Here is a 13,161-nt window from a genome sequence, read left to right as displayed (position 1 = left end):
ACAGATGCTGCCTGACTCGCTTAGTTCCCCCAGCACTTTGATTTTTACTCAAGATTGCAGCATCTTGTGTTTCCAGCTTTCATTTTAAACACTACTGCACTATGCTGTGCCTTGCACCATGGAAGGTAAGAAACAAAATAGATCAAAGAATGGTAGATTCCATAAAGTTTGTGAACAAAGAAATACATTCAAAGACAAGGTTTGCCGACATATTGTGAATCTCATACGAGGAGAAGTTGGGCTGACGAGGTCTATATTTACAGGGTGGCAGAATGAGAAGGTATCTCAGGGAAACATGCAGATTATGGAGGGCATACTGCGACTACTTTCAGAATTGTCCGCTGCACCATTGCTACATGCAATCCCTAATTGGCCCTGACCAGACTAAGTCCACTCCACCTCAAAGGGTTTAAACATCAAACATGACCTGATCTGCCTCTACATTCGATCGCCTTCTGCCAAAACCCTCATCCATGCCGCTTGCCAGTACCAGACGTACCTCCCAACACACTTGGCTTGTTCTTCTATCCAAACAGTTGCATCTTAAATTTGCCCCCAGCTAGGTTCAACTCTCACATCACCCCTGTGCTCAGTCCGGTGGTTCTCACGCTACGTAATAAAATCCCAATCCTGTACACCTCACCCAATCTCTGTACATTGCCACCCGTTCAACTTTCTGACAACTCCCTGTTCTTTGACCTTGGTTCCCTTACCACATTTCTTGATTAATTCCATTTGGAGACGTGGATACCAATGGCACTGGAATTGGTAGATACATGAAACTGCAGATGCTGGTTTATGAAAAAAGACACAAAGTACTGGAGTGACTCAATGGGTCAGGATGCTTCTCAGGAGACCATGGGTAAGCTAAGTTTCAGAAAGGGTCCTGACCCGAAATGTCGGTACTGGTATTGGCTTATGATTGTCTTTTGTACCAAGATACAGTGAAAATATTTTGTCTGCTTGCTAGCTAACTGGTCATATCAAATCAACCACTCTACATGAGCTCAATCAAACCATAGACCAGTACAACAGATAGTCCAAAGAGAAAAATGCCAGTGTTACAGCACTATTGTGTTGCAGTTCCAGGTAAATGAGTCCAAGGTCCACAATGATGTAGGCTGAAAGATCGGGACTACACTCTAGCTTATAGGAAGACTATCCAGTGATTTGATAATAACTGGGAAGTAGCTATTCCTGAATCAGTTGTAATGTGCTTTTAAGTTTTTGTACCTTCTGCCCGATAGAAGAGTGGAGATGAGAGAATGAATGGGATAATAAAGGTCTTTGGTTATCACAATAGCATTCACAATAATACTTTATTAGCCAAGTATGTTTTGCAATATATACAAGGAATTTCATTTGCCAAGCCAGTCATACTAATAAAAAGCAACGGAACACTACAAAAAGTAGTAAACACTGCCCAGTCCATCATCGGCTCTGACCTTCCTTCCATCGAGGGGATTTATCGCAGTCGCTGCCTCAAAAAGGCTGGCAGTATCATCAAAGACCCACACCATCCTGGCCACACACTCATCTCCCTGCTACCTTCAGGTAGAAGGTACAGGAGCCTGAAGACTGCAACAACCAGGTTCAGGAATAGCTACTTCCCCTCAGCCATCAGGCTATTAAACCTGGCTCGGACAAAACTCTGATTATTAGCAACCACTTTCTGTTATTTGCACTACCAGTTTATTTATTCATGTGTGTATATATTTATATCATGGTATATGGACACATTTATCTGTTTTGTAGTAAATGCCTACTATTTTCTGTGTGCTTAAGCAAAGCAAGAATTTCATTGTCCTATACAGGGACACATGACAATAAACTCACTTGAACTTGAACTTGAAAATACATTTTAACATAAACATCCACCACAGTGTCTCCTCCACATTCCTCACTGTGATGGAAGGCAAACAACAAGTTGGCTGCTTTCTCGAGGCAGCGTGAAGTGAAGATGGAGTCAATGGTGGGGCGGCTGATTTGTGTGACGGGCTGGGCTGTTGTTCCCAAACTAAGCTGCGTTTTCGATGGGGCATCTGTAGAACTTTGTAAGAATCATTGGAGACATACCAAATATCTTCACTCTCCTGAGTGTCTAGCCTACATCTCTCTAACTCTGTAGTTCTTAACCTCGCCAGACCTGTACATAAGTTCCGTCTTCTAGCAATCCCTGTTAACTCCTCCACGACATAGCTAAACTACCCATAAAATTTTCAAGCAAAAATAATAGAGAACACTGGGGATACTCAACACGTCAGGCAGCATCGATGGAGAGAAAAACTGAGGCGCCCTTTCAGGTCGATCTGAAGTTTTATATCAGTATTTCCCATTTAAAAAAATATTTTGCATGCAAATTTCATAAACTGAAGTACCAGTTCTTCGTACCTGCTCTGACGTTGGCTGTTCGTTTGACTCTTTCACCTTTTTTTTACGCTGTGGGGAAGGTGGGACACTATTATCCTCTCGAGGGCAATTAGGGATGGGCAACAATGCAACACCCATATCCGTGAATGAACAAAAAAAATGCTGTACGACAGGTAGTGAAAAGCCAGTGAGCCTGTGGTTCCTGCCAAAAACAGTGCTGCCTCGAAACAATAGAGTTTGATTCACGGCAGAAGCCAGAACCCTGCAAACACCTCTGAACTGCACATCGGTTGGGAGAGAGCACCAGCTGGAATTGGATGTTACCAGATCACTGAGTGGTCGGAGGGTAACTCTGCCTCAACATGCATGCTGCTAATGCCTGGTAAGGTACTCCACGTATTGTTGATTAAGTTTAGATTAATCTGCTGTACTCACTCCCTCACAGTTCATGTGCAATGACAGCGGTGACTGTGTATTTACTCTGAGCACGAGACTGCGAAGCAGGAGTTCGATATAGGACTTCTTAAAACTGTGTGTATATATGACTGGCTTTTGTCAAGATGAATTGCCATTTGCACTTTGGGGTGCGATTTCTCTATTGATAAATGAAAATTCACTAATGATGACAATACTTTGAAACATGATTCTGAATTTGATAAGTGACTGTAATGGTGGAAGAATGTGGACCCCTTCTCACTTTCCTTTGGGAAGAATGCCAATATTAAATATATATATATATCATTCCTGTGGAAATGGCTGTGTGTATATATATATATATATATATATTATATGTGAAATATTATATATTTATACACATTAATCCATCAGACATTCCACAAGCTGATTGCTTGCTATGGGAGACTGCTGTGGGTAGATTTGCCTGACGACTGTGTTTGGAAGGTGCTCATTTCATTTACATTTGACATTGCACTGAAAGTCAGATAAACCTCCTGACCTGACTGATCTTTGATGGATAATCTCCAAAGGAATCAAATCCAGGGTCCTTCAGCTTCAATCCTGCTTCTGTGATGCAGGTGGAAAAGAGAGGAGCAGTGAGAGGTAGACAGAAGATTTCAGCTTTACTTTCCAGCGGCTGTTCACTCGTGAGCCAGCATGACACCGGAGAGTGGAAAGCAAGCATGAAGCAAAAGGAATGAGAGAAAGAAGATGCAAATTCAGTGGCGCAGCTGTTAGAGCTGCTGCCTCACAGCGCCAGAGACCCGGGTTCGATCCTGACCTTGTCTACTGTGTGTGTGTGTGGAGTTTGCACGTTCTCCCTGTGACCGCGTGGGTTTCCTCAAGGTGCTCCGGTTTCCTCCACATCCCAAGGATGCATGGGTTTGTAGGCCCCTGTAAATTGGCCGTGAGGTGTAGGGAACGTGTGAGAAAGTGGGATAACATTGAACTAGTATGAACTGGTGATCGATGGTCGCTGCGGACTCAATGGGCTGAAGGTCCTGCTTCCATGCTGTATCTCTAAACTAAACTTTAAATGGAATTCATAGCGTTTCAGAGAGTGAAATATTTTGTGGTTTTTGTAACATTTTACATGAATAAATATACTGAAAGTTAAGTCAATATTTGGGTTACATCAGCCACAATCGCTCTCAAAGACAGAACTAAGAATTTAATGCTTGCAACCTGTCAGCATAGGATCATGAGCGCTGCATAACTTAATGTACTTGTTTCTGTAAAGGCAAACCATTGACTGCTCATCTTGATGCAGGCACTTGTGCTCACCACACAATCAATGCATTTTCCTGCGTAGAAACTGGCACTCAATTTTTTTTGCTTTATTTGCGGTACAGAGTACACTCGCAAAGGGCTGGTGAACATTTATCAAAGTTTGACTCCATCTTCGTGTCCAGTTTGATTGTTTGATTGAAAGATATAGCATGGAAACGGGCTCTTTGCCCTAACAAGTCCATGCCAGCCATCGATCATCCCTTCACACTAGTTCTATGTTATCCCACTTTCCCTTCTACTCCATATACATGAGGGGAAATTCACAGAGGGCCAATAGACCTCCAGACCCACATATCTTTGGGATGTGGGAGGAAACCGGAGCACCCAGAGGAAACACATGTGGTCAGAGGGAGAACGTGCAAACACCACGCAGACAGCTCCTGAGGACAAGATCACACCTCGGGACTGGCACTGTGAGGCAGCAGCTTGGCCAGCTTGCGCCACTCTGATACCCAGTTGTGGAAGCAAGACTTTAGGAAGAGTGATAAGGCTTTGCAGAGAGTGCAAAGTGATGTATAAACACCTGACTCCACAGGAGGGGTTTAAAACATGACAGGTATAGAAAGGGTGAAAATCAAACAATTGCAGATGCTGTTAAATCTGAAATTTAAAAAAACTAAAATTGCTGTAAATGCTCAACAGGTCAGGCAGCATCCATGGAAAGAGAATCAGTGTAATGTTTCAGGTTGAAGGCCCTTCAGAGCAGAGAGAGAGAAATCATTTCCAATAATTAAAACGATCCAGAACTAAAGGATGTCGAATGAAGGCATCTAGCATAAGGATCAGAAGTGACCAGAGGACATTTTTTATGCAGAGAGTGATTAGACTGGAGAGAGCAGATTCCTTTATAATGTGCAAAGGGGTGCTTGAAACCAGGGAATTTGGAGAGCTGTGGAGAGAAGGCAGGAGAATGACAAGCTAGATTGTTTTCTACATTGAGCCAGCACGGACAGGCAAAATGGCCTCCTTCCAGCTATAATCGTTCTACATATCAGAACAATCAGAACACGGGACAGATTCAGAGCAACACAGTTGTGCAGCTGTTTCAACAGTAGCTTTGGGTTCAACCCTGACCTCAGGTGCTGTCAGTATAGTTTGCTGTTCGTCCTGTGACTGTGTGGGTTTCCTCCAGGTGCTCCAGCTTCCTCCCGCATCTCAAAGACATGCGGGTTTATAGGTTAATTGGCATCTGTAAATTGCCCGTAGTGTGTAAGGCGTGGATGTGAACGTGGGATAACATACAGGGGCCTGAGCCTACAGGAGAGGTTGAGCAAGCTAGGAGTAGGACTCTATTCCTGTTAGCACAGGAAGATGAGCGGAGGATCTTATAGAGGTGTATAAGATCAGGAGAGGAATAGATAGGGCAAATGCACCGAGTCTTTTACCCAGAGTAGGGGAATCAAGAACCAAAAGACATAGGTTTATGATGAGGTGGGAAAGATTTAATAACAAACTGAGGGACAACTTGTTTACACAATGGGGTGGTACGTATGTGGAACAAGTTGCCGGAGGAGGTAGTGGAATAGGTACTGTTGTAATGTTTAAAAAACATTTGGACAGGCACATGGATACGATAGGTTTAAAGGGAAGGTACACAAAATTGCTGGGGAAACTCAGCGGGTGCAGCAGCATCTATGAAGCGAAGGAAATAGGCGACGTTTCGGGCCGAAACCCTTCTTCAGACTGATGGGGGGTGGGGGGGGGAAAGAAAGAAGGAAAAGGGGAGGAGGAGGAGGAGCCCGAGGGCGGGCGGATGGGAGGGTGGGAGGAGACAGCTAGAGGGTTAAGGAAGGGGAGGAGACAGCAAGGGCTAGCCAAATTGGGAGAATTCAATGTTAATGCCATAAGGACGCAAGGTCCCCAGACGGAATATGAGGTGCTGTTCCTCCAATTTCCGCTGTTGCTCACTCTGGCAATGGAGGAGACCCAGGACAGAGAGGTCGGATTGGGAATGGGAGGGGGAGTTGAAGTGCTGAGCCACCGGGAGGTCAGGTAGGTTATTGCGGACTGAGCGGAGGTGTTCGGCGAAACGATCGCCCAACCTACGCTTGGTCTCACCGATGTAAATCAGCTGACATCTAGAGCAGCGGATGCAGTAGATGAGGTTGGAGGAGATACAGGTGAACCTTTGTCGCACCTGGAACGACTGCTTGGGTCCTTGAATGGAGTCGAGGGGGGAGGTGAAGGGACAGGTGTTGCATTTCTTGCGGTTGCAACGGAAAGTGCCCGGGGAGGGGGTGGTGCGGGAGGGAAGGGAAGAATTGACGAGGGAGTTGCAGAGGGAGCGGTCTTTGCGGAAGGCAGACATGGGGGGAGATGGGAAGATGTGGCGAGTGGTGGGGTCACGTTGGAGGTGGCGGAAATGGCGGAGGATTATGTGTTGTATTTGCCGGCTGGTGGGGTGAAAGGTGAGGACCAGAGGGACTCTGCCCTTGTTGCGTGTGCGGGGATGGGGAGAGAGAGCAGTGTTACGGGGTATGGATGAGACCCTGGTGTGAGCCTCATCTATGGTGGCGGAGGGGAATCCCCGTTCCCTGAAGAACGAGGACATTTCCGATGCCCTGGTATGAAATGTCTCATCCTGGGAACAGATGCGGCGTAAGCGGAGGAATTGGGAGTAGGGGATGGAGTCTTTACAGGGGGCAGGGTGGGAAGACGTGTAGTCCAGATAGCCATGTGAGTCAGTGGGTTTGTAATGTATGCCATGTGAGTCAGTGGGTTTGTAATGTATGGGTGGGTGAAATGCAGGCAGGTGGTACTAGTATGGATAGATAGTATTGTGATGGGCATAGGCAAGATGGCCCTTTGATTCCACTCTACGCGATTCTATGACTCTATAAATAGTGAGAATGGGTGATCGATGGTCGGCGTGGACTCAATAGGCCGAATGGTCTGTTCCCATGCTGTATCACTAAGCTAAACTAAAGTTCCCGACCCAAATCTTTGTCCGTCCATTCCCTCCACGGATGCTGCCTGACCCCCTGAGTTCCTCCAGCACCCTGTGATTTGCTCAGGATTGAAGCATCTGCAATTCCTTGAGAGCCCTCTTTAAAAAAAGACAGATTTGCATTGCTCTTGAGGTAATTGTTGAAGCTCTCATGCATTTTCTTAGGGAAGGGCATTTTATGTTAGGTCACATCCCAAAATAACCTTATCAGTACTCTAACTAAAAGGTTAATCCAAAATTATGTGCCTCTGGGGAAGGGATAAAGTGATTAGGCAGGTAACGATGGGTGAGTGATCTCTGTTCTGTAAGCTGCTCCTGCCTTTACCATTGTTACTTCATTGCTCAGACATTTCACGTGCAGCTATCCTTCTGCTCCGATTATATTTCATTTGCCATCTTTCCCTCAAGGCCTGGGGTCCAGTCAATTATCCCAAAGCCTTGCTTTAACACTCTAATTGGGTGGAAATGTCCCAAAGTTTCCACATCAAATCTTAGTGTGGATGATTGAATAGATTGCTTGAAAGATACAGCATGGAAACAGGCCCTTCAGCCCATCTAGTCCATGCTGGCCATCAATCACCCATTCACACTAGTTCTATGTTATCCCACTTGGGATAAAGAGGAGAGGGGAGAGGGGAGGGGAGAGGATTGGACAGGCTAGATGCAGGAAAAATGTTCCCCATGTTGGGGAAGTCCAGAACCAGGGGGTCACAATTTAAGAATAAGAGGTAGGCTATTTAGGACTGAAATGAGGAAAAACTTTTTCATCCAGAGAGTTGTGAATCTGTGGAATTCTCTGCCACAGAAGGCAGTGGAGGCTAATTCACGGGATATATTCAAGAGAGTGTTAGATGCAGCTCTTTGGGCTAACGGAATTAAGAGATATGGGGAGAAAGCAGGAATGGGGTTCTAATTTTGGATGGTCAGCCATGATCATATTGAATGGTGGTGCTGGCTCGAAGGGCTGAATGGCCTAGTCCTGCACCTATTTTCTATGTTTCTATGTTAGTAACAACAGATTACACCACCCTGTTCCCAACACATCTTTTGCAACAGTTACCCACCCACTAAATGATTAGTGAGTGGTGTGGCCAAGATAACGCGTAAAGGAATATGTAACTCTATGGTATATTTGTGTTCACAAGTGGCTGAAAATGATCCAATTGTCATGCTTAGGAGTTTTGCAATTTACAGGCATGGTTGCACCGAAGAGGTCATGGCAGGATTAATATGGAGAGGGTGATTCCTCCCCTCCAGTGGGATCATCCATAATTAGATGTCACTGTTTAAAAGTAAGGGGTCATTTCAAGATAATAATGAGGCCGTTTTATTTTCTCTCAAAGGACGATGGGGTCAGAGGCTGTGAGTATTTTCATGGCAGAGTAAATAGGTTTTTGTTAAGCAAGTATACAACGGGGGAGGGGGAGGGGGTTGGTGGTGGGTCCTTGAATAAAGTCTAAACCACTGATTTATCCAGTCAATGGATTTAAGATCAGCAGCCATTGCATGGCACGGTGGCGCAGCGGTAGAGTTGCTGCCTTACAACACCAGAGACCCGGGTTTGACCCCGACCACGGTTTGTGTCTACATGGAGTTTGTATGTTCTCCCCGTGACCTGCGTGGTTTTTCTCCAGGAAGCTCCGGTTTCCATCCACACTTCAAAGTTGGTCAAGGTGGCACAGCGGTAGAGTTGCTGCCTTACAGCGCTTGCAGCGCCAGAGAGCCGGGTTCGATCCGGACTATATCATACTGTGCGGAGCTTGTACGTTCTCCCCGTGACCTGCGTGAGTTTTCTCAGAGGACTTTGGTTTCCTCCCACACTCCAAAGACATACAGGTTTGCAGGTAATTGGCTTGGTATAAGTGTAAATTGTCCCTGTGCGTGTAGAATATTGTTTTTGTGTGCGGGGATCGCTGGTCGGCGCGGACCCGGTGGGCTGAAGGGCCTTTTTCCCCGCTATAACTAAAACTAAAAAAAAACTAAATGTGCTTGGATAAGAAAGATTTAGAGGGATATGGGAAAATGGGGGCTAGCATCTTGGTCAGCGTGGGAGAGTTGGACTGAAGGGTCTGTTTCCATGCTGTATCACTCTGTGGATCTATCTGATCCAATGATGAGGTGAAGTCAATTAGTTAATTAGTTGAACTATAGTTCTCAACTGTTGCAATGTGAATTGGACCTACATTAGTCACTAAGTGCTGGAGTAACTAAGCTGATCAGGCAGTTTCTCAGGAGTAAAAAGGATGGGTGACGTTTCAGGTCAGGACCCTTCTTCAGACTCAAGTGTTTGGATCAGTGGAGCAAAGCTGAGGGCTAATAGTCAGTAATGTGACCACTATATTAGCATTTTCATTCAGGTGTAAATGCTGAATTTGGGAAATTCCAAAACTTTGGAGGATTGTAGTGGAAGTAACAGCAGATGCTGGTTTACACCAAAGATAGGCACAAAATGCTGGAGTAACTCAGAGGGTCAGGCAGCATCTCTGGAGGAAAGGAATAGGTGATGTTTCGGGTCGAGACCCTTCTTCAGAGTGAGAGTCATGGGAGAGGGAAACTAGTGGTTTGAAAAAGTGCAAATCAGAACAAATCAGAGCCGGCACCGATGACTCAAGAAATGTCAAGAAAGGTTGGGTAAATTCAATGGCCTTTGTTTAATGGGCATTGCTGGCTGACTGACATTGTGAGCCATGGAGGGATTATCTGAGTGAGAGCAATTTCTTGGCTGGTGGTTTATACAGAAAATTCTGATAGTTTTGCTGTTTTACTCCTTGTTGGAAAAGCACCGCAGATTCCCATTTCTGCTTCTCCATCTGTGTAATTTATTCTGAGCAGGTCACCCTCTCTCATCGTGAACTCTCAATGCCAACCACCGCCTCTGACAGACTCAGTAAGGTAACGCTGAGTCGATGAAGCATCGGCTTGGGCAAACGACACTACAGGAATACAGTTCGCACTCCCAGAACAATTGCAAATGTAAAGTCGATGAACTTTAGTCACCGTTTCCGTTGCAGATACCAAATGAATGTGATTTTAATTAGCAGGGCAATTGGAAATGAAAAGCAGACACAAAAAGCAGGGCCACAGACGCTGTATTAAAGTGCACAGAGGCGGCCAATTCTTAATGGAATTTTTAAGCATGGTTCTGGTTTTACAAGCAATACAAAGTGCTTTCCTCTGTCGGTCTGAGGCAATTTAAATTGGTCGGTAGAAACAAGGGGAACTGCAGATGCTGGTTTATGAAAATAGACACAAAGTACTGGAGTAACTCAGCAGGTTAGGTAGCATCTGCCTGTTTCTGCCTGACCCGCTGAGTTACTCCAGCACTTTGTGTCTATTTTCATAGTCCAGCATCCTCACTTTGTGTCTTTAAATCCATCAGTGTTGTGTGTGAGCTGGAGCAGGTCTCCCCACAGGCTTTGCATTTCATTAGAGGAAAACTACGTACCAACACCACTGATATGCAAGGCTGAGAAGATGGCTTTCCAGCGCTTGCTCCATGCCAGCAAGTGCAGTCCCTGCCATATCTCATTAGTTCCCAGGTTCCCATATTAGCTCAGAGCTTCTTCCCAGCCAAGGGGCTCAGCAGCAGCCTACAGCCCACCTACACCATCAGGGCAGACCTCCCATGTCTGTCAACGTCCTATGAGATCCACCTTTAGAGCCTCCACGTGTGTACTTGTACTTCTAGATCCTTCTGCTCTAAAACACTCTGCAGGGCCCTCCCATTCACTGCCCTGGTTTGACATCTCAAATACAACACCCCATGCTTATCTGAATTAAATTCCATTTGCCATTCCTCAGCTCACTTTCCCAGCTGATCAAGATCCTGTTGTAATTCTTGATAACTATTTTCACCATCCACGATTCCACCAATATTTGGTGTAATCTGCAAACTTACTAATCATTCTTTTGCGTTTATTTAGTTTAGAGATACAGCACGGAAACAGGCTCTTCGGCCCACCAGCTCTGTGTTGACTAACGATCCCTGTACTCTAGCACTATCCTACACACTTGGGACAATTTACAACTTTTACCAAAGCCAATTAACCTGTACATCTTTGGAGTGTGGGAGGAAACCGGAGCGGGGAAAACCCACGTGGTCACAGGGAGAACGTGCAAGCTCCATACAGACAGCACAGGTATTCAGGATCGAACCTGCGTCTCTAGCGCTGTAAGGCAGCAACTCTACTGCTGTGCTGCCCTTATAGATTCTCATGTAATCATTGATATAGATGGCAAACAGAAGTGGGCCCGGCGTCGATCCCTGAGGCACACCGCTAGTCACAGGCCTCCAGTCTGAATAAACAACTTTCAACCACCACCCTCTGCTTCCTTCCATGAAGCCAATTCTATATCCAGTCAAATATACACACAAAATGCTGGTGTAACTCAGCAGGACAGGCATCATCTCTGGAGAGAAGGAATGGGTGACGTTTCAGGTCAAGGCCCTTCTTCAGACCCATTCCTTCTATCCAGAGATGTTGCCTGTCCCACTGAGTTACTCCAGCACTTTGTGTCTTTCTTCGATTTAAACCAGCATCTGCAGTTCCTTCCTACACTCTATGTCCAGTCAGGTAGCTCTCCAAGGATTCTTTGCAATCTAACCTTCCAGAGCAGCATAACAAGTGATGGTGACATAACAAGAGATTACAACATTAATGGTGAAGATTTACCCAATGTTGACACTTCAAATACAAGCTATGTAACTATTCTTTGCACGCAGTGGGTGGAGATAATGAAGAGAATGCACTCCAATAACACCATGTATGTGTCAGCCTGTGCCCATTAAGTAAATGTTAATGCAATGGCCAGAAGGTTTGTGTGTCATCTCCCCTCCTATGTGTTTAGTGCAGGTGTTTATCGGTTTATTATTGAGCAAGTTCAAGAGGGAATATTAGACAACGTCCAATAGATATTTCGTAAAACAAGCTGTCCTTCCAACAGTGTTTAAGAAGGAACTGCAGATGCTGGAAATCCCAGGTGCACAAAAATGCTGGAGAAACTCAGCGGGGTAAGCAGCATCTCTGGAGCGAAGGAACTAGGCAACGTTTCGGGCCGAAATCCTTCTACAGACTGTCTGTACAGTCTTAATTAGACTTAATTATAGTTTTAAAGTGATTTTGCTTACGTATTATTTAGAATTGTTGTCACGGAGTAATTGTAACCTTGCCTTCTGCTAGGTGCTGACAGAGGGATTTAGCTCCATGTTTCGGTAAAGTAAAATCAGTCAGCCTGTAACTGAGCAGTTGCAACAGTTCAGTGAGTTGATCTGGGAGTGAGGGCTTTAACGTGGCCAGCTGTTAACAGCTGTCAGTACGGTGCTGCCCCAGCTACCTCACCGGTCTGCAATGGTGTAAGGGGGTCGTGCATTTCCCCATCATCTTTCATGTCCTTGGGGTCTCTCAAAGCTAGGTACATCTGCTTAAATACTTTTGCGTTGAAAGAAATTGTCCAGCCGGTTTATTCAGGTAAAACTCTGAACGACCAAATGGCCAAATGTTGAAAAGCAAAAAAAAAAAGTTGCAAATTCTACAAATCTGAACTAAAAACTGCAAGTGGCTGAGATACTCAGCAGGTCAGGCGGCATCTGTGGAGAGGGAAGTGGATTTGCAATTCAGCTTAATGACATTTGTAGCAGGGTCTGTCTTGCTGAATATTTCCAGGTCTCTTCTGGATGTCACCAGCTGTTCTATCTTCAGCTTTGTGTGTGCGTGTGTGTGCGGGTGTGTGCGCGTGTGTACGTGTGCGTGTGTGTACGTACATGCATATATGTACATGTGGGTATGTTATTCACTTGGGCAGTATCCTCTTTCCTCTTGCCACGCTCTAACTGAAGCAAATAACCTGGTGTCACCCCAGGAGATTGCCTGCTTTTATTAGCGACTATTGACTGTAGAGTTCTTGAGGCAGAGCACAGGAAGTCAACTGGAGAGTCAAGAGTGTTTAATTGTCATATGCACTGGGTATGAATTAGAACCATGGTGGGGGAGAAGGTGAGAGGGAGAGACCACTTTGCTGAGCACCTAAACACCTGCACTCTATCTGCCAGGACTCTCCGGAGTTCCCAGTTGCTAACCACTTCAACTCCTCTTCTCACT

At 45.4% G+C, this 13,161-nt stretch overlaps 1 protein-coding gene across 1 annotated transcript in view; it reads left to right on the top strand.

Annotated features, from left to right (window-relative positions):
• Nucleotides 1-2,556: 2,556 nt before the first annotated feature.
• The window catches only part of LOC116990323 (RAP1 GTPase activating protein), a 290,150-nt gene continuing 279,545 nt past the window's right edge, over nucleotides 2,557-13,161 (top strand). Inside the window, exon 1 of the mRNA XM_033047839.1 lies at nucleotides 2,557-2,752. Within this exon, the coding sequence (XP_032903730.1) occupies nucleotides 2,733-2,752 (20 nt within the window). The 5' untranslated portion in view covers nucleotides 2,557-2,732. The remainder of the gene's footprint in view (nucleotides 2,753-13,161) is intronic.

The sequence above is a fragment of the Amblyraja radiata genome, chromosome 31 (genome assembly GCF_010909765.2).
Source record: "Amblyraja radiata isolate CabotCenter1 chromosome 31, sAmbRad1.1.pri, whole genome shotgun sequence".
Classification (NCBI taxonomy): domain Eukaryota; kingdom Metazoa; phylum Chordata; class Chondrichthyes; order Rajiformes; family Rajidae; genus Amblyraja; species Amblyraja radiata.
The sequence above is the reverse complement of the archived record's forward strand: the minus strand, read 5'-3'. Positions and strand labels throughout refer to the sequence as shown.